The 26220-nt window shown below is 43.5% G+C and overlaps 5 protein-coding genes and 1 long non-coding RNA gene across 9 annotated transcripts; 3 read left to right on the top strand and 3 right to left on the bottom strand.

The window, feature by feature from the left end:
- The first annotated feature begins 217 nt into the window (after positions 1-217).
- LOC6901256 (zinc finger protein 771) lies at positions 218-4326 on the top strand. Its single transcript, XM_002133921.3, has 2 exons — positions 218-1118; positions 1184-4326. The coding sequence occupies exons 1-2, from the start codon at positions 483-485 to the stop codon at positions 1796-1798; spliced, it is 1251 nt and encodes a 416-aa protein (XP_002133957.2). The 5' UTR covers positions 218-482; the 3' UTR covers positions 1799-4326.
- Positions 3771-8056, bottom strand: crm (cramped chromatin regulator). Its single transcript, XM_001354611.4, has 7 exons — positions 7914-8056; positions 7076-7716; positions 6802-7005; positions 5281-6734; positions 4862-5207; positions 4636-4787; positions 3771-4567 (listed from the first exon to the last, which is right to left on the bottom strand). The coding sequence occupies exons 2-7, from the start codon at positions 7671-7673 to the stop codon at positions 4466-4468; spliced, it is 2856 nt and encodes a 951-aa protein (XP_001354647.4). The 5' UTR covers positions 7674-7716; positions 7914-8056; the 3' UTR covers positions 3771-4465.
- A 590-nt stretch (positions 8057-8646) lies between these two features.
- Syx4 (Syntaxin 4) lies at positions 8647-13104 on the bottom strand. 3 transcript variants are annotated; one of them, XM_033382715.1, is made up of 8 exons: positions 13086-13104; positions 12061-12253; positions 10891-11142; positions 9637-9730; positions 9335-9577; positions 9200-9273; positions 8894-9142; positions 8647-8813 (listed from the first exon to the last, which is right to left on the bottom strand). In XM_033382715.1, the coding sequence occupies exons 2-8, from the start codon at positions 12091-12093 to the stop codon at positions 8742-8744; spliced, it is 1017 nt and encodes a 338-aa protein (XP_033238606.1). In that variant the 5' UTR covers positions 12094-12253; positions 13086-13104; the 3' UTR covers positions 8647-8741. The 3 variants fall into 3 exon arrangements, with proteins under 3 accessions (XP_033238606.1, XP_001354648.3, XP_015041530.2); XM_001354612.4 differs by lacking the exon at positions 13086-13104 and adding an exon at positions 13062-13080; XM_015186044.2 differs by lacking the exon at positions 13086-13104 and having other exon boundaries at positions 8889-9142; positions 12061-12791.
- LOC26533167 (uncharacterized) lies at positions 8710-16978 on the top strand. 2 transcript variants are annotated; one of them, XR_004469940.1, is made up of 5 exons: positions 8711-8846; positions 16184-16282; positions 16595-16713; positions 16775-16908; positions 16963-16978. It is a non-coding gene; the product is annotated as an uncharacterized lncRNA (long non-coding RNA). The 2 variants fall into 2 exon arrangements; XR_004469941.1 differs by lacking the exon at positions 16184-16282 and having other exon boundaries at positions 8710-8846.
- A 4589-nt stretch (positions 16979-21567) lies between these two features.
- LOC6901257 (ARL-6-interacting protein 1 homolog) lies at positions 21568-22708 on the top strand. The gene is made up of 2 exons (XM_002133922.3): positions 21568-22379; positions 22440-22708. The coding sequence occupies exon 1, from the start codon at positions 21649-21651 to the stop codon at positions 22264-22266; it is 618 nt and encodes a 205-aa protein (XP_002133958.3). The 5' UTR covers positions 21568-21648; the 3' UTR covers positions 22267-22379; positions 22440-22708.
- Positions 22709-24131: 1423 nt separating this feature from the next.
- Positions 24132-25467, bottom strand: LOC117185039 (transcription initiation factor TFIID subunit 5-like). Its single transcript, XM_033384521.1, has 3 exons — positions 25300-25467; positions 24919-25218; positions 24132-24770 (listed from the first exon to the last, which is right to left on the bottom strand). The coding sequence occupies exons 1-3, from the start codon at positions 25465-25467 to the stop codon at positions 24132-24134; spliced, it is 1107 nt and encodes a 368-aa protein (XP_033240412.1).
- Positions 25468-26220: the final 753 nt, after the last annotated feature.

Raw genomic sequence — 26220 nt, 5'->3', positions numbered from 1 at the left:
TGCTGTTCAACAGGTATACGCTATAGACATATTTATACCCAATTTCCTTCAATTCATATTAAACGTTTGTTTTTCAAGCTGATTTAAAATATCACTGATGACATTTTCTCAGATTGACATGTCTTAGACCATTTATGGATTTTATTAGTTTCCTATATTAATATATATCTCGATCGGTAAGAACACCATAAACTGAAAATTTCCTTGAAATATCTTTATAACAGAGACTGACTAGCTGCTGCATCCAATGGAGCCTGGGATGACAAACATGGCCTCGACTCTAGAATATCCTCTTTCCTAGGGTATGGAGAGCAAATCCCAACAACCGGCTTACGAATCTATCGACTGAATACGATATATCGTTCCAATCAGCTGAGAGCATAGAAGCGCGATCTGGCAGCACAGGACGCTGCTGCTGTTTTTTGTCCCTTGAAGGAAAATATAAACAAATCTTGTGCACAAAAGGTGAAATAAGTCAAAAAATGTCATCGAATGTGGTATTGCGATCCGGCACTCGCGTTGCGCGCACATGTCGTGTCTGCTATGTCCCCTCCCCGAACAGCTTCTCTCTATTCAAACCAAACAGGATATGTGGCCAAATCACAACGCTGGCCAGGGTCCTTAGCTACTGCGTTAGCGTGGATGTGCTCGAGGAGGAGGACTTTATGCCAGACCACATATGCGGCAGCTGCGCAACGAATCTCGAGCAGGTCATGGAGTTCAAGCAGAAGGCCCGCAACATAGATCAGTTCCTAAGGGAACGTCATGAAAAGCGCTGTGCCAGCCTGCCAATAAATGGGGTGAAACTGAATGAACATCACGCAGCAGAGCTCAATAATGATCTGGAAATAGTCGAGGAAGAACAAGAAGAGAGCAACGTGCTAGTGGGCTGCGACATTATTGAGGAAATGCCTGAAGATGATATGCACATGGCAAGCCACATTCCAGAAGATCTATACGAGGTTGTCGAAGTGCAGGAGCAGCAGCGGGAGGAGGAGAAGGAAGAGGAAGTAGAGGAGCTGGCTCAGGAGGACACCAGTGAGGAAGAGCAGCAGCCAGCAGCAACCGCTGCCCGAGCCAGAAGACCAAAGCCAATCTCCGATCTGCTGCAGTGTAAGGTGAGAGCCTGAAAAAACAGAAAACAAGTAGTTTTTGATTTGACTAATTTGTAATCTGGCTGCAGATCTGCAACAAGCAGCTGAGCACATCCAACTCGTTCAAGTACCACATGCAACTGCATGGCGATGCCAAGCCCTTCGAGTGCACGATTTGCGGGGAGTCATTCAAGACACGCAACGCCTTTGATGGGCACATAACGACTCACGATCCAAATAATCCCAATACGTGTAACATATGCGGTAAGTTCTATCGGCAGGCCTCGTCGCTGCGCACCCACATGCTCGCCCACAAAGGGGTCAAGCCATACCAGTGCACCCTATGCGGCAAGCGGCTCACCCAGAAGTCCGGCTACAAGAAGCACATGCTGACCCACACCGGCGAGAAGCCGCACACCTGCGACATCTGCCATCGCTCCTTCCGCTACTCGAGCAACCTTATTGCCCACAAGCGATGCCACAGCCAGGAGAAGCCCCACGAGTGCCAGGTCTGTCACAAGCGCAGCTTTGCCAACAGCTCCGATCTGACACGCCACATGCTGGTCCATTCCAACGAGCGTCCCTTCAAGTGTCTCGATTGTGGCAAAACCTTCAAGCGACAGATATCCCTCAATGTCCACATGAAGTCGAAGAAAACAGCGGCCATGGAGGAGTCGTCTCTGGAGTACGACGAGGAGAACTAAAGGCGTTTATTCATGTTAATTTGTTAATTATTTTTACGTTACGTTACACGAGATAATGATTAAGTTTTTTTGGCCGGAACCATCTTTAAAATCTGCGATAAGCCCCTAAAATGCTTTGTATAAATTCAAAAACCCAAGAACGTTCCCACCTTCTTCGCGACCTTCTGGATCAATTCCTTTGTGGTCACTCCAGCTGCCTTGATGCGTACCACCAAGGACCAGGTGTTAACTGGTCGCACCACCGAAGAGGACTCCCTCCTTATCAAAAGCTGTTTATACTCAGAACTGAACCATGATCCCAGCGTTGCCCAATGACTACCTAAACTTTCTAAAAAACGATCGGTTAGAGCTGCGCCGTATCTACCTCTTCATATACCCAGTACTCAAAGAGTATATGTGTACATATATTAGTTTTGTGGTGGAAGAAGATGTATATAACACCCAGAAGGAAGCTTTCCGACCCCATAAACTACATGTTGTCTTGATCAGCATCAATAGCCGGGTCGATAAAGTCGTGTCTGTCTGTCAGATGAAAATTTCTGGGGCATCCACAATTTTGAATCATATTCTGAAAATCTGGATCATTGCAGTGGCTACCCAAACCCCTTCCACGAGCTTACTCATTCCCTCTCTCTCTCTCTCTCCCACGCACTCTTTCTCATGCCGTGTGCTCTCTCTTGCGGAGGAAAGCTTGATATAATGGGGAGAGAGCGACATATAGTGGAAAAAATGGAGCGAAATATTATAAAATTGGAATCATCTTTTGATCTTTAGGGGGAAAGTAGATAAACGATGTGCAAGAACCAATAGTAAAGCATATCAAGCGGTCGTCGTTCCTCTCTTTCTTTCTTTGTTCTTTTCATCTCTCATGACAGGTGCGATCAAAATTGAAAAAGGCTTGTATTACAATTTGTTGTTATATTTTGTTAACAGGTTTTTGTGCTACCCATAGTGGCAGCTTAACCTCGTTGAAATTTATCATATTTACAACATCACCCACTAAGGAACCCTTAGATCTCTTTCCGTACGAATTACGAATTATACTGTTGCATATGTTACCTTTTGCAGTAATGCCGTATATTTGGAGTGCGTATTTCCTTATGGCACTTAAGAGATTCAGAGATCAGTGCCAATGACCTCCCAGTGTAGTCGGGGTAGTCCCAGTCGGGGTATTTGCGGGTTACACTATTTTGAACTAAGGAAAGATGATGCTACATTAGGATGATGTTGGGGGCCTAATGGATATCTTTCATACTTCAATTCAGAGCTATAACTCTCTAGTTTTTCTTCAATTTTGTTAGTTCTGCATCGACATGTGTGTTTTTCTAGGATACTTTGCAGTTCCCCTGGCTCTTCGGCTGAAAGGAAGGCACCCGAATCGTTGCGTATGAAGAAGGCTTTCTCACCAAAAAAAAAAATTTATAAGCAGGAAACTTCTTCTGGGATGTTGGGATTCTCTTTGGTCAGCGCCTTGACCAATTCGGCTTATGTGTAGATCGGTAGTTTGACATTCTCCACCTCTAAAATGAGCACAGGCGCTGCAGTGGTATCTACCAATGAATGCTATGGTGAGCACTTCCCAGTGGAGGGAGTTTCCGTCCTTGGTATATAAAATTTCAATTTTTGAATTTTCTTTTGTTTTTTTTTAGATATTTATTCAAGATTTAATATCTTCGAAAGCGTAATTTCCTAGATTATTATACCCCACTAGGCCTACGACCCAATAATTGTGTCGTGTTAAGTGCATTCAAAAGTTTTCCTTTGGGTAGCCCTGTGCTATTTGTTATGACTAGGTATGTACTTCTATAACACTTAGTTCCTTACTCGTGGCCAAGAACTGTAATTATTTCGATAAGAAAAGAAGGAGGCAATTTGTTTACGAAGAGCCGGTGTCCCACTAGATAGGTATATGATTTCTGTCCTAGATACCAGTAAGTACAAGCTAGCACAGAGGTCTTGTAGAGTATTAGAGTTTGGATTTTGTTTCTTTATTTTAGCTATTTGCCATTTTTATAACAATTTTCATACGTAAAGAGTTACAGAGGTCAAATCAACGACTCCGGTTATCCATTTCTTGCCCAATATATAGTTATATGTGTGTGTGTGTCTAGCCTTAACAAGAGGGAGAGGTAGGAGAGGTCGCTACGGAAGGCAAGACAAGCATTAATGGACTTGTACACTCTCGAGGTTATATGAATGGCGCGCGAATCTCAATACGGATGGGGAATGGGGGAGGACCAGTCCGTGAATATGAATTACTTTTTGGGATAAGTTACAAAATATGAATGTTGTTGTTTTACTCTTTTGTTGTGTAGTTCGTCGTTCGATACATACGGTTAATGTTATGTAATAAAATAAATAAAATATAAATGTTACAGAACAATGTGAGTGCTTGCGTGTAATACTTGGCAGAAATAAAATGAGAATAGATATTGTACGAGTACACATAAGTAATTATAAACATGTATCCATACAAATATATACATATACGATATATCATCACAAAAAGTATCGTTACAAAAAAAAAATAAACCCATTAATGTTAATTCATAAAATATGAAGCGAAGGAATAATAATATCAGTATTCATAAAAAAAAAAAATTATTTTCGTTTTATGCGTAAATGGAAAAAAGTTGCAGGCACACTCGGGTACTTCTGCGGCCGCTGCTAATCCTTCTCCTGCTGTTGCAGCAGTGCGGCAATCTCCTGGAACTTGTGACGAAAGTCCACGCTGCTCTCGCTGATCACGGACATGCTGGAGGAGGGGTCCTGGCACAATTAAAATTAAAGAATTCATAAGTATAGAAGGTTCTTTTGAAGGGTTTGTTCAGCCTCACTATTATGTCCCTGGTGGCATCTATCTCATCTAAATGTCCAAGCAATGAGGTCAGCGAGAAGTCATTGATGTTTTCCTCCAGCCAGCGCGCATTCGAGGTGGAATCCCGCAGCAAATGCATCGGACTCATGCTGCCACGAAAGAAGTTTTGTGCTGCCAAGGAAGTTACATTTAATTCTTGAAGATCTGGGGAACACCCACAGCGCCTTTGGGGACCTGCCACTCACTTGTGCTCTCATCTTGAGCTGCCTCTGGCAGCGTGTCTGCTATTGCTGATGGCGGAACAATATCCAAATTTGGCATATCTCTCGCTGGTCCGCGGCTGGCTCCAGCATCCATGGCCGGAATGGAGTCTGTCTCAGTGTGCTGATGATGCTGCTCCTCCCCGCTGAATCTGGATGACATGGGGATGCCAGTGGTAAGCCCAGCACGTTCAATCGGCTCGAAGAGTCCGTTGTGCAGCTGACGCACACTCAGCTGGTCGTAGGGACGACCGGGTCCGCTAGCCCCTGAGCCGGGCAGGAGGAGCCGTCGATGTACCAGAACCTGCCGGTTGAGCTTCTGGCGCGTGAGCTGCGTGTGAAAGGGAAATAGAGTGTAAGCTTGGCCTGGTGTTGGGGTTGTTGGTGCAGAAAAAAAAACTCACCGCCGATAGCTGACGCACTGGATCAACGAAATTGGCTATGGGACGTCGCACCGGCAGCATGGGCGTACGGAAAGTGCCCTCGCCGGCGGCGGCAGCTTCGTTGGCTCCCGCCAATTGCTGGGCCTTGTTCATCAGGTCTCGCTTGCGATCGCAGGTATGGCCACAGTTGCACTGACGCTTGCGCACACGCTCACTGAGATTGGCCACGAGCAGGAGATGCTTCAGCTTATTGCTTACCGTCGATGTGGTCACGGCCTTGACGCGTTCCACGCTATCACAGTCATTGGTATTGTATGGAAGCGACGTGGCCGATGTGGCTGATGTGGTCGTGGTCGCCGGCACAGAGGAGGAGTGCGAGTGGGACACTATCTCTGTCTCGCACCAGTAATACTCCAGCTCCACCTTGGAATCCTGTCCCAGCACCACATACAAATCCCCAATGGTTATATCCGCCGCATTCGACACGGTCCAGCCTCGGCGCATCCGTTTGATAATGTTATCGCTCAGCAGCGGCTTAAAGTTTCGGGCAGCAGCGGCTGCAGCCGCCTCTTTTGCCTCCTTGCGCTTGGAGCGAGCCACTGGCGGTGTAGGCACTGCCACTGCCACTGGCGCTGGTACTGGCAGAGCCGGTGCTGAAGCTGGCACTGTAGCTGGCGGTTGCGGCAGCAGTATTGATGTTGGTGGTGGCGGTGGTGCTGAAGCCACAGCTGAGGTGATGATTGCCGCTTCACCGGAAGGAAGGAACTCCTTCGTGTCCTCGACCAGCTCGTCGCCGCTGCACACCTCCAGCTTCACAACTTCCATTTTCACATCTTCCAGCTTCACATTGTTGTTTTCGGGGGCCACAACCGCCTCGTCCAGGGACTTCTCAAGAACCGGATTGGCTCCGGTCTTAGGCTTCTTGGCCTCCGGTGAACGCTTCTCTGATCCGCTCTCGGTGCGTGGTCGCTTGCTCGCGGCCACCGCCACCGCCGCAGTATTGCCCAGGGTCTCGCTGCGCACTTTAACGCCGATACGCTCCTCGTAGGCGGTCAGGCAGATGTCAATGCTGTTCAGGTGGGCAGTGATATTCAGCAAGGGCCGATGGATGGCCACACCCGGCTTGGGCTGGAAGCATAGTGATGGCTCCACGGGTGTCGTCGGTGGCTGCTGCTGCGGTTGCTCTGGTTCGTTGTTGGTGCTGGGTGTGGGGGTGCTGGCGGCGGTGGTGGTGTTGCTGGCAGTGGCCGAGATGTTGGGATACAGAGAAGACTTCTGCTCGTTCAGTCGCTGGGTGGCACTGCGCCATTTGTACTCAAATATCTTGATGAAACTCAGAAGCTTCTTGTGCAGCGGCACAATAATGCGACCTCTGGGATTCTGAGCCAACGATTGGACACGGCCAAAGGTCTCCATGTTGGCTGGACTCAGCAGCACCTCCACCTTGCTGGGCAGGCGTATGTCTTCCAGCGAGTCTAAAGTAGAGATGCGCAAATGAGTTTTTGGCTGTAGGAAGAGGTTCAGTAATGTATTGAGACTTGCCATCGAGCTGATTGAGACGACGCAGAGCCTTGCAGGAGGGCGTCTTAATGCGTATGTTCTTGCCCTTGCAGCGGATGGTGATCTGGCCCTGGTAGATGAGCGGCTTCAGCTTCATGAAATGCTTCTCGGTGAGGAACTGTAGCTTGCGACGCATTTCGCCATAGTTGATCAGCGTATACAGTTCCTGGGCGAGCTTCTTCAGCTCTACAGAGAGAGAAAGTAATGGAAGCGTTACCAAAAGGCTAAAGATTGATATTCAGGCTTTTCGTCTTACCATCCGAGTACCTCACATATTTGCAGATTTTGTGATAGGTCTGATAGTAGTGCTGGCGCACTTGATCCTTAGTCTTGAAGCTGTATTCGCTGTTGGCATTGCGGCGCTTTAGCTTCGCATTGATGCAGTTGGCCACCGCCTCAAAGTCCTTGCCAAACTCGTTCAACGCATCAAAGAAGCAATTCCGTTCGACATTCGTCCAGGACGTCCGACCATTGCCTGTCCTTATCTGGGATGGTGTCTTCTGGGTGGGCTTCTCCTCCTTCTTGGTGTGCTCCTTTTCAGGGGGCGGCGGCGTCATTGGGCGGGTCTGGTCTTGCTTCATTTTCTGTATCACCCGGGCACTGGCACGCGTCCCGGGGCAATTGTGTGTGATGACAGACCCCAGTAGCTCCTCCACAGGCTCGGCGGCCGTGGCTGGGACTGTGGGCGGCGCCAGCTTGAAGTGCACTCCCTTGCCATTGTGCTGATGCACAAGGGCGGGGGCAGTGAAGACGTCAGTCTCATGGGAAGCAACGGGAGCAACTGCTGCTACTCCTCCAGCACCAGCTACTGATCCAAGGGAGGCGGATTTCACATTCTTACACATTTCTTCCATTTTATGCCACTCGCATGGGCCACCACCGGAATGGAATCGTTGCCTGCAATTAGACGAACCACACGGATATTGCGTTGTCTATCTGGTCAGATTTAGCATGAAAAGCAAAAAATGGCGCTTGGCGAGAGGGGAATTAAGCGAATGTTTGGCTATCGTCACCGCCCTGCTGGCCACTTCCATTAGCTCAATGAATTGCTGGTTGTTTTAGCTGCCGTCTGGTGTTGTTGTCGCTCCACTTACCTAAATAGCAGACATGCAAATTCGGATGGTTCACTATAAAAAAAAAATAGTTATAGACGCTAGGGATGTTGATGTCGCTTAACAGCACACTGTTCCAAAACAAAAGCCGTGCGCTTGGGCGCTACAAATGTGCTGTAATGCGCTCGAGCTGTAATGTTCAACAATCAACAGAGTTCTGTTAGGCGCGATAGCAACTCTGTTCGGCAGACTGGCGCGACAATTAAACAACATACAAGGTAATCCCAATGGCAAGTGTTTTTGGGGAATTATTTGCTTTTGAAAGCAAATTTGTGGTTTACTTATACCTTTCTCTTTTCCTTGCGAAATTAAGTGGAAAAAACACTTTCGCCGATCGCGCTACCTCTGTTTGGAGTCTTTTTTGTTTGTTTGCTTATGGCATGAGTGAAATTAAGTGTATTTCTTATACATATATTCTTGTGCAAAATGTGGCTGGGAATCGGGACCTAGGCGTTTGCTATATTACGGCGGCACACTCCCATAATCTCGCCATAATTGCCATTTATCGATAAGTTTAACCGCGGGAAATGCAAGCAATACTTTTGTTTGTGTGTGTTGTTTATTTTTCTTATTTAAAACTATTAGTTTTTTGCGATATTTGCCCTCGTAGAATGTTCTCGAGAGTTGGCGTTGCCACAGCAGAATGCAATGTGGCAAACCGACACACGCACACACACACATCTTCCGTTATGATATTTCAGCATGAAGCGCCATATTGTGGTTTTTGTTTTGATTTGTTTATTTTAGTTGTATTTTCTTAGCTTAAATCTTAAACGTAGTGAAAAAAGTTCATTATTTTGATGTGGCCTCTTACAAATAAATACCAACAAATAGTAATACTAGCAGCACAGCAACGAGTATAGTAATGAGCATTATCTTTTTCTGCAAAAAACAACAAGAAACGAGAGTGGCGAGGTGAGTACCGTTTCAGGCCAGCAACTGTAATTGTTAGTTCACCTCACCTTCCGCGCCTTCTTCTGGTGCTTCTCGGCCTGATCGAGCTCCACGGCACCCTTGTCCACATATAGTGTAGCCTGTTGGGCATGGAACTCCACGCGCTGTATCGTTTCACTCTGCTCCATCACCAACGTTTGGATGCGCATAAACAGGGCGTGTACATCCTCAATGGACTTCTCTAGCTTACGCAGCTCGTTGAATCTATCCATGAGATCACGAAGGGTCTGCCTCTCTTTTTCTGTTTCTTGCAGGAACTGTATCGAATCGAAAAATATGCATCAAGTTGTCACTTCAGCTGGGGCTGTACTCACATTGTCCACGAAGAGTTTGGTGGTCTTGTTCTCCATGAGCAGCTCGATTTCCTGCTCGCTGGCCTCCGAATTGACTAAAACAAACAAGCGATTACCTCCACATTGGTTCTATCTGCTTTTCGCCCTCTTACTTACTGATTTTTGTGTGCAGGCGCAGGTTCTTTTTTATTTTCAGCTCATAGTTTTGTAGAAAGAGCTCGTTCTTCTGCCACAAATTGATGTACGTCTGATATAGGCCATAGAAAAGGGTTCGTTTCATTCTCGCTTCCAGGCTATAGTCGTTCTCTGGCGGCAGGTTGGTCTTGAAATCCCTGAAGCGGCTCATCAACTGATTACCAAGGCGCAAGTTTTTATTGTGCAGATCATCCATCTCGTTTTCTGGAAGGGAACGCGAACCAAATCAATATCGACTCAAAAAGTGTTAAACTGATATTTACCATTAAATGTGCGCAGATTGATGGTTTGAGTCATGCGGTTCATGGCCTCCAGATTGGCGGCAATCTGTGAGAGCTGCAACCGAATCTGCGAGTACTGCAAAGAGAAGTTGGGTATTTTATAAATATTTATTAGATGTTTTTGAATTAACCACTCAATTGACACCCGATAGGGTTTGAGTAAATGAGTGCGCTCAGAAAAGGACGCACAACGTTTAAACGAAGAGGCAAGACGCACAAATGGAATCTTTGAAATGTTTTTTAATTGTTTTCTTTTCATAGCAGTGGATGCAATGTGGACACACAATAATTCGAATCTTCCTTATGCTTGGTGCACTCTTAACTCATATTATTATCTTCGCTATACATATGTATATCGTTCATAAATTAATTATAATTGGTTGTAGCTTGTTTTAGTTTTACTAGTATTTTTAGTACTTTTTTGGATATGTCTAAGGCAAGGGTCGGACACCTACGGATCTTTCGATGTTATATTATTTTATATTTAAAATAAAAAATGTATATGTACATGTACATAATCCTAATCAAATACCATAATATTGAAACAAAAATATAAGTAGCTCTTTAAAACCTGGGAAGTTTGTTAAATTGTGCCTGTTGGTTTCGTCTAAAAAGGTTGGCCGAACCTTGGTATAAACCTACATATGTATAAGCATTGTAAGAGCGTTGCATGGGAATGGTCATGGCCAGATTCACCCTGTACATAATGTACCTGGTGTATTCGGGCATACTTTTGAGCTGCAAATATTTACAGCCTCTCTTTCTTTTACTGCTTTTTGCAAAATTCACAATTCTCTGTCGCTTGTTGGTTACCAAGTGCAAAAATCTTTGTTTACATGGGATTGGGAGCAATACACCGCCGGAACCTCGTGGGTGATAAGTGAGTGGGTGTGGCGGTGTCAGTCGTGTTCATAAAAAATAGGAAAATGTATGGCAAAAAAGGTACATACATACATATGTATATACATATATGTATGTATTTTTTTTTGCTTATCACGAGTTCACGCGTCGATTGAGTAATACAAAACTGATTCATACGAATAAAGAAGGCTCCAAAAAATAAAGGACTAAAGAGTGATATAGAGTGGAGTGTGTAAAAGGGAAAGAGTGAGAGAAAAAGGACGCTTTAGTTATAGCAAGCTAATTGTTAGTATTTCTTGAGAAAAGGATGGCTTGGAGACAGAGATAGAGAGGAGAGCGCATACGTTCGGGATAGAGCTTGCGCTCTCTACTTACCGGATTAAGAATGTCGTCTACATTGGCTCCATATTGCGCCATTTTCGTGCTCCCTCGGTCCTTGCTCCCTCGATCCTTGCTCTCGCTGCTGTTATTGTTGTTGCTGTTGTTGTTGCTGGTGGTGGTGGTGCTATTGATGCTATAACTGTTTGCGCTGTCGCTGTTACTGTTGCTGTACTCTGTTGTCGCACTGTACACGTTGAGTAGGAGTGAACCGTTAGACGAGGAGCTCGATTGAGAGCTCAGCGAGCGCTGCCGGGAAAGAAGGGAGAACAAGAATAACTGAAATGTGATCTCTAAGAAACGCTCTTCACAACTGTGAGAATAAGACAATTTTATTATTGATTTTTACGACTTCTGCTACTGTTTCCGTTTGTTTTTTTTGTTTCTCTTGCCCAACCTGGCGCCGTGTAAAAGTACAATAAAAATGACTTCAAAACTGAAACTCACTTAGTGCCAAAAGTGTGGGACAGTGGGGGAGGTATGGGGTACGGCATCGGGCAAGTGCGATGTGCCGTATGGGGCTACTTTATCGCTGTTGTCTATGGGGAATCTGATAAATATTTAACACCCCACCCTCCATACCATCGGGGGGCCTCTTCAAGGCACAAAGAGAGTGCGAGAAATAGTGGTGGAGAAAAAAAGATGAGCGATCGGTCACAGTGGAAAGAGTGCGCATAAAAACAAACGACAACTTTTCCAGAGAAGAGCTTGCAAGTCTCATCAACCAATTCTTGGTACTGAATAGCATTCGTATGTAGTCTGATGTATTTTCTTTTATTTTTAATTTAATGTTTTACGAAAATGAAAATATTAATGATTATCAAATGAAAGACAGACTTTAAATAAAGATAGCGTTGAAAAGCAAAACAAATTTATATGTTCTGTGAATTCATATGACAATGGTTATTCCTTGTTTTTTTAAATATAACTCTTGTAGAATTCTTGAATTATTTTAGTGATGTGATTATATACATAAGAACAGCATAGTTTATGATTGGTACATTTGGAACCGAAAAGCAAGCAGTAATTCTTAATCAAAGAAGTATTCTGATTTGCGGTGTAGTGCTTTTGAAACCGATGTTTGATGTTTACAAAGTGGCTTATGGGGCCCACGGTGCCTACAACTAATTAGCTGTTACCTCATTCACCACCATCGTTTATTATTACCTGCAAAAGCTCCGGTAGTCGATCACGGCCCATGGTTTTCCGTTTAGCTTTTCTTTTGAATATTACCAACTTCTTTTTGTTGCACTTTTTTCGAGTCGCTTTTTATTTTTGTTTAGCTTGTTGTTGCTCCAACCGGCTGGTCATTGAATGACTCTCGTTGCAACAGCTGTTCGGGGACTGTGCGTGTTCCTGCCTATCCCGCAGGTACGCGAGAGCAAAAGAGCGCGTGAGAGCAGGTGGTGATGGAGAGAGAAAGAGCGCGCGCGAAGCTGTGCCGTTTAACTGTTATCGAAGCTTATCAGGCGGCTGAATGCTTATCAAAAACAAAACGAAATATTTGTGGAACAGAGAGCGATAGAGAGGGTCTGAGAGAGAGCGGCAAGCGAGCGGGAGCCACAGACACTTGTCTCTTTGTTGCAATTTTATTTACTGAGGCCGCCTTCCATTATAATCTCTGTCTAATTTCTTATACATGTATGTATGTACTTATCGCTTCCTTTACACTTTTTCCGCACAACAAAAAAATATAAATATTTATAAATATTTGATATATTATTTCAACGTGCTTTTTCCAATAAATGGGATTGGAAAAATGTTATCGCTTTTGATGTCTCACACGTTTGCCGTTCGTCTTCGAACTAAAATTGACGCCGGCACAAAAAAAAAACCCTCTGAATTTCCAGAGCCAGAAAGTCTCGTTCAGATTTCTTTCAATTCAAAAAGATTAAAGACACACACACACACACGCGTATGGGAGTTTGTGTGTGTGTGTGTGTGCGTGTGCGTGTGAGAGATAAAGATGGAGACTTGTACTATGTTTAGTTACACTCTCGATCTACTTTTGTCTCTGGAGCGGAGGAATACCGCCTAACCACATCCCCCCGCCCTCCCCCACAGAAAAAAGCGAATCTGTGAACCGGTATCCGTGAATCGGGGCCGCACTTTGCACACTTTATGTGTGCCACAAAAATGTGCTAATTGTTTTTTATTATTATTATTACTTTGTATATGGTAAATATTTTTACAAGCAACGTTTTTTCGCTACGGTGCGGTTCAATTGACGGCAGCAGAGACGACGCCAACGGAGACTACGACCAGTGGAGCAGCAACGACAACGACAACGACTACGGCGACGGCGACGGCGACGGCGACGACGTCCAAAAGTCACTTGCGCTAATTAGTTGAGCTCTTTATACCCCGGTCTGCTCGTACAGCAACAAAGGGTATATGGAATTCGTGTAAATGTATCCCAATCAAACAGAACCGTTCAATTGTATTTAAGTTTCCTGCTCGAATGCCAGGAGGCTATGTTGTTGGTGGCAAGAAATTACCACTGTGAAATCCACATACATATCTCAACACCGATTTATAACAATTAATTAAGAGAAAATATGATCTTATTGCCTTGCGGAGACAAAGCTCTCTCTCTCCCAGAGTGGGTGTTTTTTTTTGTTTGCCCCTAGGCATCCACTGAGTAGCGGGTATTGTATTGTTCGAGCGCTGGACAATAGCATTCTCTCTGGTTTCCACGAGTATTACTCTTTTTGCGCTCGTGCCTGCGGTCAGGCCAGGTTGTCATAATACCCCGCCTGCAGTTTGCGGGGCAGCATGGGGGATACCAGACGAGATGTCTAGATTTAGCTACAGCTGAGCATGAGCTAGATTTTAGTACATACATAAGTACACATCTAGTATACATATGATAGAGATTCAATAACTCTGTCTGTGGGACAGACAGTCACAACAGCCAGAGACGGAATACTCTTTCAAGTTTTTAATTACTTTTTGAATATATTTTGGAAATTTATAAGATCAATCTGAACGCCATCCCCATTAAGGCTGTACTCTAAGTCTGACAGATGAAAAGAAATCAGGGACTGCTATCACTGAGGATAAATATGTATAATTTACTTATATCAAACAGTGGCTTCCATTCTCCAAGTTGAACTTTGGAAGATTCATGCTTCAAAGCGGATAGTCCCAAGGAGGATCCATTTTTCGAATTGTGGCATGCTTGGTTTCAGACTCATTTGGTTTCCAGTAACAAGAACTTTTTCCAACAGAATCTGTTTCTAGGGGTTTATGAATTTTCACACATTTAGGGGGTATTTCAATGGTCGAATGCTTTTTGGCGAGGTAGGGTCTTATGCATGTTTTGTTGCTGTTCTTGCGGTTGCAAAACGAAGCTTAAAAGCACTGCCCTCCCGTACCCTCTCCCCCTTTCCATCGAATACGTCAACATCAATTTGCAAATTCCCATTTCTCATTCAATACGCAACTTTTCTCAAGAAAGACAGAGACAGAAAATCGGTTGAATCGTTCTCGTATACACATGTATGTATGTATATGTACTATATGCACGTATTTATATACAAACATACATCCAGTGCAAAGAGCGTGTCTTGGACTGTGAGAAGGGTTGCGGAATACAAGGGTTTGGGATTCCTAAAGTACGTGATAATACTATATAGTTATGTAGTCTAGAAAATGTGTAGACCGATCCATAGAACGCTATTAAATTAATACCCTCCTAGAAGGTTCGAATTTTCACTTCTATCTGGAGATCAATAGATTTTTCTTGAGGCTTTAATTCTTCCTGTAAACCATCTATGAAACCACTACCATTTTGTTATACTTACACTTGAATAAATTTAAAATCAACAGCCTTTCGCTTATCTACCCCATCTTGAATACAGATTTCAGATCACAAATATTTACCCCAAGTTCAAGTTGGTTTTTCTGACCTTTACTCAAGTTTCATTGGACTTACAGGTAACCGATAAGTTAGTATTATGTGACTTTCAGATTGAGAGTCACCCACCTGGGAAGTGCAAGGCACACCTCTCTAAAAGTGAGCTTCGATTCATCGCTCGAATTCGCTTTGAACGCCGGATTAAATTGCCAGAGACAAACAGACATTTTTGCACATTGGAACTTGTATGCCGCTCGTGATTCAGTGGCGAGAAATATGTATGTAAGAATCGACAACAAAGCCAGTTCCAATTAATGCTGAATACAAGTTCTTGAGAGTTTGCATGGGAGGCGGAGAGCTCTTTTATAAATTCATTGTATTTCTGGGCGCATTCACACATGTATAAAGAAAAGGAAGATATTCGTTTATATTATTTATGTTGTGTGCTTGAAGTGCTATTGAGGGTGGGATCATCTTTCATTGACGAACAAATTGCCTGTGGATACCATGGTCTAATCTTGGGGGCAGTTACAAATCTTAATTTAGCTTTATATCCTACATTTACAATATAAAAAGAATAACAAATAATGTATGAGTTTAGTTAGACAGGACTTCGTATGTGTGTGTTACACCCAGAATAAGCGTTTGCGACCCCTTAAAGAATACAGATTCTTCATTGGCATCATTAGCTGATTCGATAAAGCCATGTCGGTCTTGTTTTACGCCTAGTTCTCAGAGACTAGAAAAGCTAGAGCGACCAGAATCATAGAGAACGACCATATCTAGCACATTGCCGAATTTGGATCAGATCGAAGGAAAAAATCAATTACCAGGGGCTACGCAACGCCTTCCACGGGCTTACTCCTTTTCTGTCTCTCTCTCTCTCTCACACTCTTTGTCGTGCAATGTGTGCACCCTCTGTCGGAGGGGAGCCAGACTGACTGAGTGTCGGGTATAAATGTAGTGTCGCAGCTGTAGCTGCGACTCACACCTTTCCCCCTCGTTTAAAATATGCATTTTCAACTATTTGGTTTTACCTTTTAAATTCGTAGTTTTAAATGGAACGGATATCGTTTCGTAGGTGTCCCGTGGGTCTTCAAAATGCGTATACGATCTCCGCCTCTCAAAGATGAATAAACTGGCTTCGGCTGATCCACGATATTTGCATTTTCCCATATTGTCCATTGGCACATATTCTGTTAAAAAATAACTAAGAAGACGTGATTGTAAGCATAAAAATTTAAAAGAAACCAATTTACATCTTTTTTTTTTGAACCGTAAGCGTTCTACGGTCGCTTCATGTCCTTGCCCTCTCCCCCTGTGGTCGCTACTACTGGACCAGGCCGGTAATTCACATTATGAATGGCGTCCGGAAAGCGGATCATCCAGTAACTGAGCTACAATGAAAATCGATTTGAAATTTCATTACAGAAACAAATAACCTCTAAGGCCATATCGATGACACTTACCTCTCCATAGGTATATCCAATGATTGTGATTAATTAGATCTATGCGAACTGTCATTCAAAGGTAAGGCTAAACCATTTTCAAATTGAGGTCAAAATGCCAGGGAAAGGAAACCCTAAAACAGGAAACATTAAAAGGTCTTAATGATTGACTTCTAATACGAAGAACTGCTATGGTTGGGTTTTAAATAAGTTAATATTAGATGAAGATCGGAGTTCGGGATCGGGATCGCCAGTCAAAAGTTTTGAAAAGCTTTATACTCGTTGTTATATTAGTAGTGTTACAGAATTGGCATCGGTCCGACGCCCATCAGGAGTAGATTTATTTAAAAGTATTTGGATTATTAATAATTTTAGAAATTTCCTGAATTTACAGATGGCGTGATATCCAGTCATTCCGAAATGAGATTCACAAGAGGAAGGACGATGCGATTGAAGGAACAAGAATTGCTGTGGCACGGTGGATGAGATGATGCTGGCCTACCTGCAGAACCGGTACATACGGAATACATACATATGTGCATATGCTCTTATTGTGTATCTTCCATAAGCTTAGTTGATATCAAAGCACATCCAACTCCCCTTCAGATGTACCATTTTGATCTGGTCCAAAGACTGGATTTATCCTTGATGGACTGCGATATCAATCAAATATAGATAATTCAGACACAACAACGAAACAAACAAATTGTGAGTAAAAGAGAATACAAAATTCCCGGATTAATTTTAAACTATTAATTTTAGAAACCAAAATTGAAGTTAAAAACATGAACGCGTGTCCAAAAAAACACGAAGATTTCTCCAAATTTAAACATATGGGACGGCGAGGACCAGGTTCGATGCCTAAAGGTAAGACCGCACCGAGGCAGAAGCAACAAGGGCATTATCAGCATCAGGTGAAGCAGGCGACCGCCATGCGGAGGGTGGAGGGGCGGAGAGAATCCTCAGTGAGTTTTGATCGCCTCTTCAAGGACCTTTCGATCATTACTTAAAATGTACTTTCTGCAATGCAAAAGCACTATTATTCCTATTGTGTGCATATATCCTCTTTGCTTGTACGAGGGTATGTGGGTCAGGCCATATGCACAATAAAAAAAGAGATGAAAAGGAGCATGGGGCGCAAGAAGGATGCATGTCCTGGCTCAGAGCCCCGATACGCAGCGTGTGTGCTCTTTTGACTTTTGATTAAATTCGCACGCGCCAAAAACCCGAAAAAAAAACAAAATACATGCATGGTCATGTGGAAGTTTTCAAAAAAATGAACAAATATGAACTGAAAATTCCCCAAAGGGGGGGTCCCGACTATGGATATACCCTCTCTTGGGCCTGACACATAAAGAAGGTCTTTTCTCTTCCGTGGAAACGCCACACAAATCATAATGAAGTGTTCTCTAGTCTTAGGGAAGTACATTTTAATTATTTTGTTTTGTTTGCTTTTTAATATTGATATTTATTTTGTTGTTTTTTGCAGTGATTTTACGAAATTCCTATAAATTAGTATTTACCTTTGTACAGGATTTGTTTTTGCAATTTCTGAAGAATTAAAAAAAAAAAGAATTCTTGGATCTATCTAAGACATATTATGTTGACGGCACTTTCAATGGTAGTACTAATATTATAATATAACAAAAATTAAAATGGTTTAAAAATCAAATATTCTATCTAGTGCAGCTACAAAAATTCAAAATTCCTTTGTACTCCTCTTTCTGTATGAGGTACAACCAAAATATTCAAAAATTGAACTCTTTTTCGGTATCTTTTTTTGGAAAGCAAACCAAAAAAAAAAGTGTGTAGACAAATTGCTTTCAAAGCCTTTAAGGCATGTTGCTGGGTATGTGCCGGGTATGGGTTGGTCGGACCGGAGAGGTTGATCCACACCAATTTAAATGCGCGCCCAAACTGTGCAACGAAATTTCAAATTTCCCATTTGCATAAAAGTCACACCAACATCAAAAACAAAACAAACATAAACTAAAATGATAATAATAAAGAACAAATTCCCTTACTCTACTTTTTGTCTTAACTTTTTTTTTTTGTTGCTAATGCAAATTCGTGTCTAGTTTTGTTTTTGACTGTGGTCGGAATTTTTCGTGGTGCGGTTAAGTAGTGCAGGAATGCAGAAATTGAACGCCGGACTGTTGCATGGAAAGGACTTTCCAACATCATAATAATGTGAATTATTCATTCGTTTATGTTTTTGGTTTATGTTTTTAATTAAATTTGTTGTTCGCGACCACGAAAAAGGGACCATAAGCTTTTATTCCCCAGCTAACCATTATTTTCTCTGCGATTTTGTTCATCAATTACGACAGTTGTTTAACATTTCATTTTGTCTAGTTTAGGGGCTTATGAGAGTACTCTTTCATATGCATGTATGAGCGATTGCTACGACTCATTTGCTTGGAATACAATTGAGGGTGTCGAAGGAAGGAGGACTTTGATTCAAAAGATTCTATAAATATAAGGGTAAGAAATGGGTATCCTTTCAAAATAGATTCTATCTTTCATGCTTTGTTTTCTTTCTTTTCAGATTTTGTTCAATTTCCAACCCATTGTCAGGTATCGCCTTCAATTTGCGGTTCGCCTCTACTGCTGCTACTGTGTGGCTGATAATATGGAAATTTCCGCGTTCAGTCTTCTCCACTGTTCATTTTCCTTGGCATCTATACACATCTTTCCATCTTTGGCTTTGGACGGACGTGCCGGTTCCTGTCGCAGTCCATCAACCCATCGTCCCATCGTCGCCTCCTACTTTGTAGTGCCTTTGGGACTTTTTTTATAAACAAATAGGGAGTAACACTTTCTCTGGCCCAGCGTGATATTGCTTCTACATTGCTGTGCTATGCCCGCTCACAATGACACGACTCGACGCGAGTCGAGTCAAGGCAGGCGATGCACACAGGATGCCAACACACGCACAAGCACACACACTAGTGAACAAGTGGGAATGGAATGATTTAGCGCCGACTATGGGATACCTACTGTCGGTCCACTTTTCTATACCGATCTGCCTGTTCTTGGTACAAGCGTTAAGGATATAAGCAAAGGTGTTCCTAGGTCCCTCTTGCTTTTGGGGTCTCCTAGATCTTCTACCTCTACAATAAACGGATATACCCTCATAACCGCTATAGCAAGACAGAAAGAGAAAGCTTGAAGTAGATAGAGAGATAGAGACAGAGGGAGAGAGAGAGTGACGTGATGCTGGGGAGAACCGACTCGAAACAGTCGATCCGCGGGGGCAAAGCAAAGTATTGTCGCCTGCAGTAAATGCCAGGCTTCCGCTGCGACATGCGGCCATAGAAGCAACAGTAGAAGCGTCGACCGGAAGGAACTGTTGTACGGACCGCCATTATGAATGCAGCTCCATTTCACCCACCCACCATCCACCTCCAGTCACTCCTCACGTCTACTCGTCGGTCTTCTTCCGTGTGCGTGTGTGTGTTATTGCAACGGTCCCGCCTCCTCGCGATGCGTATACGATAAATAATGTGACTTGGCAATTTTCATTTCAGTTTTCTCTGGACATTTTTTTTTGGGATTACCAATTATAAAGAAATATGGAATTTTCCTTAAAAGTGGGTTCGCCGGTCGCGGTGCCTGATTGTCATCTGGACGATGAGCTCTCGGAAGGTGATAGAGTTAAGCCCGAAAGCAGCCGAGAAGAAGACTTCCCTTGTGAAGGCTCTTGAAACTTGTACTTTGAATACAGAGAAATGATGAGATTGGTAGGTCGTGTCTCAGTTAAATGAAGTTCTTAAACTAATCATGTTCCATTGGCATATTCTATTGCACCTTCAGATGCAGAAATAGCTTCTCGGACCCAGGCGCTGAGGCGAGTCATCGATGGAAAGCACCGTGGAGTCCATGAATATACATTCGATTCATTTATATAAACGTTTGAGCTTACAGCTCATTGTTTGAGCTGTAAGTTTCCACTGGTCAAAGCAAAGGCCTTCCCTGATTTTATGTGCAATATTGTTCTGTTTTTATACCCGATACTCAAAATCAGTATAGGGGTATATTAGATTTGTGGTGAAAATGGATGTGTGTAACACCCAGTAGGAAGCATTTCCGACCCTATAAAGTATATAAATTCTTGATCAGCATCAACAGCCGAGTCCATTGAGCCATGCCTGTCTGTCTGTCCGTCTTTCCGTACCGTTGAGCGCCTACATCTCAGAGACTATAAGAGCTAGAGAAATTCGATTTTCTATGCAGCCTGTCCTGATGCCGGCCATAGCCATAATAGCGCTACTGTGTCACTGAGTCGACAATGTGGTGTCCGTCCGCTGCAGCAGGGACCAGTGATCGGAATAATGTCACCAATACATTGAATACTAATGAAGGGGTCAGTGTGAGAAAATATGTTGTTGGTGCTAAAATGCATTGGAGAGTTTTCGTTTGATATGGTGAAATGTGTGTGTCTCAATATGAATTTGGATACGACAAGTCCTAATATGGGTCAACGCCGAGAATGGCGTCGTGGTAGGCTTCCTCTATTCGTAACATTCATAACATAACCTCGTAGTCCATATATCGGTTGACAATGATCCGAAGAGGCATGCAATGATTATTGACGACCTGTTGCTGATTCCCTTATGCGTTCCCTATCGGAATGTTGATTTTGAAGAGTGCAGATTGGCTCTAGCCAAGGTCCTATTTAGTGTGTTCAATCATGCCATCTTTCACTCGCACTCAAGGCGAAAGTTGTGTGGCATGAGCACTATCTGCAGCAGCAAGCTTGGCTCCAACTCTGCAGGCAACCGCACAGCACCTATTCGGCTGTGGGAGCATAGACCTTTCCAAACCTTTCAAGAACACAATTAAGAACTTATAAGAATAGGAAGTTCTTCTTTCTGCTTGTCACATAAATCTAAATAATACATCGAATGAAACCCATCAAATAACACAAGCAAATGGGTATGAAATTATTAGGAATTAGGAGCGCATGCAAGTGAACCACATCAGATGGCTGTTTCCCAGTACATTAGTGACATTCTGACCTTTGTTTTTGAATTGAGTACATCCTATGACAGGATACATTCATGAATTAAAGACTAGGACATCCACTACAATTGTGAGGACTGCTCTTAAGATCTCCAACATACTGGGGATGCCCGAAACTGATTTCGATTTGTTTTGGATTTCAAGGGCCAGACAGATTTCGGACAGACTATTGGTAAGAAGGACCATAATGCACAATGGGATGGAGCATAGCGTATTTTCGGGATCATTATCGTTGTTAATAAATAAATGCATAAATTAATATATGAAACCATGGATGCAACTGGCTTGCAGTAAAACATCGAAACTATCGATAGAAACTAGATCGAAACTTCGATGGTTTGACATTGACACCTCTCATTTGATGCATTGACGTTGGCTGGCAATAAAAAAAGCGACTTTTTGCTTAAATTAAAGGCAGAGACTATGTCGAAAACTCCAATTGAACTCGATACGCAACGAAGCACAGAGATGACAGCATCGGACATTGGTAATAACGCAATGGTGATCAAGCTTAAGCATGATTTGGAGCGATTTCAAGCGCCTATAGTGAGTGCCTATGGTGTCCTTACCTGGGAGAAAAAATACTACCCCGTGGTGGTACTTGGGGGCATAAGCGTCACCTTTTTCGTTCTGTGGTACATGGATCTATCGGTGATAACTCTTATGTCTCTCCTGGCATTGCTGACTACCATTTCGCACTATTTTCTTCTGTGGTGCCTGGATCTGCCGGATTTCATTTTGGACTTTTTCCAAACCAAAATTGACGGCTTGTTTTGGAATGCCTTAATTTGGGATAGCGACAACGAGGCGAAATTCGAGTCTGTTTGCGGACAGATGTACAACATCAAGAAAGGCTTGGCAGCATGGTACCAGTATCTATTCAAGGAACGCAAATCGACCGGCCTCGTGATTGTGAAAAGCTTGGTCCTCCTGGCCATGGCTTGGATTGGTTCAATCGTTAACAATCTTCTGTTGATGTACCTGGTCACTCTTCTCATTGCCATGTGGGCTGGTCTGCAAGCTAAAGACGTCTTCAAGTAACTCCAGTAGAGAGCTGAAAAAGTACTGCTCCACCCTTAGGCACCACATCCACAAAATTTGTTTAGAAATATTACAAAAAATCGAAGTCATCCTCAATTTGCTATTCCAGATTGGTAAGTGGCTAATGAAATAACTTAAAAGGGATCTATGCAATATAAATGTTTTTTCATCAGCATCTGGCCTTCTTTGCTCATCCACATTGCGCCACTCTGCTGAAGTCGGAGGATCCGAAAATATACTTTCAAAGGAAACAGTATCGATTGTACATTATTTTGGAAGTGCCCTGGCGTATCTACCCAAAAACAGCAGCTTAATAATTACATAATACTCATTACGTACACTAAGTTATAATAATTCGATTGTTCAATTATTATAACTGAAACATCTTGAAACTCAATCAAACGAATTACACTTGTATCAATAAAATGCCACGAACTACGAATTTGTGTACGATTCTTATAACGAGCAACTATTACTCAGATAATCTACTATTTTGGAGCGCAGATGTATGTTGTTTTCATTTTCAATCCCCTTCTTTTCATGGTATACCATATGGTGTATATTTTACAAGGATAGTCTTGCTATCAGTCCTGTAATATGAGTATTGAGTATTTCCTGTCATGGATTTGGTAAACATTTTTATGTAAATTAACAGTGAGCTTCGATGAAATAGTTGTTCTTTTGGGGCGACGTTCAAAGGGCCAACGAAATTTGTAGTAGTTGTCATACCCAAAGGTCGTTATAAGCAATAGATAATGTAACTAATCTTAACTGATATCAATTTGATTGCATAGATTAGGGGTTAATACAACTTCTTAGACAGCTAATCATACGTATGTATCGGAACTATTGGCAGCTATCAGCTGATTGTTGATCAGGACTGGCTGACATCCTGATCGGCCTTCCTATGGCCTATTCCTATGGTTTATGCTTAATTTAGATTGAACATTTGTATTTTATATTTACAATCCCAATCCCAATTCGAATCCTCTTCCCTGGATCCAAGTGGGAAGGGAAAAGGAGGACACTGTGTCTGGACATCATTTAATTGCTTAGATTGAAATATTACACATTCATTCCTTGGACATATTTTTTGAGATTCAAGCAGCTGCGGTCCCTAATTCCCACATATTGTAGTACATTTATACATATCTATAATCAATTATTCACATGTTCCTACATATTTATGTAAGCTGTGACCTCAATGGATGATCATAAATAAAGCCATTTCCAATTGTCCCAAACACACAAAATTCAATGTCTGCAAGATAGTCAGTAATCAGTAATTTTTCGAAATGGAAATTTTACTGAATGCATTCGGTTCGTCTTTCAGAGGGTTTGTGCCGGTCCATAAATTGTAGTTCCATTTGTTGTGCAGTCGCGTGGGTGGGCTGTGGAGTGGATTGAGAGTTCCGGAAGCCAGACCACAAAACAGTTGAATGCAACCGCGAACCACTTTCAGCACTTGTCTACCGTATTTTAAATAGTCTTTTGGGGCTGAGTGCCGCAATCATTGATATATATTCTGAAAAACAGAACAAAGTTGCACATAAAATCAGGGAAGGCCTTTGCTTTGACCAGTGGAAACTTACAGCTCAAAAAATGAGTGGGATCCGAATGGTTAGTTTTATGTTTGAAGTTTGGGCTGTGTATGTTTACGTTTATATAAATGAATCGAATGTATATTCATGGACTCCACGGTGCTTTCCATCGATGACTCGCCTCAGCGCCTGGGTCCGAGAAGCTATTTCTGCATCTGAAGGTGTAATAGAATATGCCAATGGAACATGATTAGTTTAAGAACTTCATTTAACTGAGACACGACCTACCATTTCTCTTCATTTCTCTGTATTCAAAGTACAAGTTTAAAGAGCCTTCACAAGGGCAGTCTTCTTCTCGGCTGCTTTCGGGCTTAACTCTATTACCTTCCGAGAACTCATCGTCCAGATGACAATCAGGGCATCGCAACTTACGAACCCACTTTGAAGGAAAATTCCATTTTTACAGGCCTGAATAGTGCTGATTAGCGCCAGCTCACTTGCTTTGGTGCTTTGGGTGGACGAAACCTTCTTCTCGGGGCACTTGACGATCAGCTGAAACTCCCAAAGGCTCAGATGGCAGTCCTGGCTCCAAACAACCAGCAGATTGTTGCAGTAGGAGAAATCGATCGAGGCAATCCTTGCGTTGGGCTGGGTCAGGCTGCAGGTTATTCGCTCGGTGGTTGTGTCCCAGACAATGATAAGGTCATCTCGGCCACCAGAGACCAGGTAGCCTTGGGGGGGGGCCTTGTGGCCGCGGCAGAGTCGCATTTGAGTGCGTTTGTCGCAGTCCCAGATTCTGGCGATGGCGTCTGCCGATCCAGTGGCCAGGTACTTTCCATTCGGATGGAAAAGGCACACCTCCAATCGTGCCAAGTGACCGAAGAAACTCACAACGTGCTCTGCGGGATCCACTCTCCACACGCGTGCCACATTATCGTTGGAGGCGGTGGCAAAGTAGCAGCCCTTCGGGTGGGTCGAACGCCACACTCATGGCCCCGTGGTGCGCAAAGAGTTTCTGACAAAAGCCGGTGCGTGTGCACCGCAGCCGCATGCGGTCCGCCGAGGAGGTCAGAAGGTTGCGGTCTCCAGGAGAAAATGCTCAGGCCAGGACCGGCTCCTGGTGGGCAGTAAAGAGCTTCTCCCTTCGCAGGGTGTTCATGCGTAGCCAGTCCTTGTTCACGGCCACGATGTGGACCATGCCGGAGGCAGTGCCAAATGCCACGCTGCAATGGTCTTCTGAAAGCGTCGCGCAAGTCACATCGTCGTCAATGTTCATGGGCTCGACTATGTAAGTGCTGAGGTTGGGTAACTTATTACGATCGAACGGCCAGTCCGGAATGGCGTCCACGGAAGCCCAGGCAAATGGCGCCGGCAAAGGACGATCGAGGTGGATACGCTCCTGGGGCATCATCTCATCAGAGTAGATGAAGATTTTAAAGTGGGACAAGAACGTCTTGAGCTGCCCCTACGTCCAACACTGAGATTGGAGTACTTTGAACTGGTTCAAGGTGCTCCTGGCCATGAATATCTCCACTGTGTCCGCACCAGATAGCAGCTCCTGGGCTCTTTCCGGCAGGTCTTCTGGCGTGCGGATGCGCTTCAGATTTTCGATGCGCCTCTTGTAGGAATCGTCCACCCACGAAGGATATGGCCCTCTCATACTTGCCGCTCCACACCAGAGTGGGATACAGCATCACGTATACTTCGTACTTGTCAACTATTCCTTAGTGACATTCCCGATCGTCTCGAACATCTGCTCATAGTCCCCGAGCACATCCTCTGGTACGGCTTTGGAGAGCATACGTTGCTGGGGCAGTCCGAGCTCAACGCCCTCGTATAAATCGACGAAATCCTCGTCCGATTTACGCACGCCGGAGCCTACGGCCTCCGAGGCTGCGTCTTCAGACTTGTTGTTCTCTTTTTCCTGTGTCGGCTTCTGCTTCTGCGTGGCAATTTATTAGCAACGAGACAATTATGTGTTGCACGTTCCCATCCCATCAGTATTTTCTACTCACATTCTTTTCCGCGGTTTCCATGCTCTTTTTGTGTTGTTCGACTTCTTTAGCAGTGTACTTGTAAATGGCGATTCCAATATAATCTGACTATTGCAATGGAGAGAGAGAGAGAATCATAGCTGTTATCGACTTCGATCGTACATCGGAAATCGATACACAAAAACAGCTGATTTGTGGCTTGCTAACATTACGAATGAGCTATGCGATTATCAAACGGATTGCGCAGACCATTATGTATGGTTATGTACGGTTAGTGCGCAGACGCAACCGTGTCCAATGTGGTTTGTCCAATAGCCGTAAAAGATCGATATTGTTCAATAAATCTATAGAATTTTAATTATTGAAAAACTGTGAAATAGTTTAACTGCGACACAGGGCTCCCACCATAAAGACTAAAA

The sequence above is a fragment of the Drosophila pseudoobscura genome, chromosome X (genome assembly GCF_009870125.1).
Source record: "Drosophila pseudoobscura strain MV-25-SWS-2005 chromosome X, UCI_Dpse_MV25, whole genome shotgun sequence".
Taxonomy (NCBI): domain Eukaryota; kingdom Metazoa; phylum Arthropoda; class Insecta; order Diptera; family Drosophilidae; genus Drosophila; species Drosophila pseudoobscura.
The sequence above is the reverse complement of the archived record's forward strand: the minus strand, read 5'-3'. Positions and strand labels throughout refer to the sequence as shown.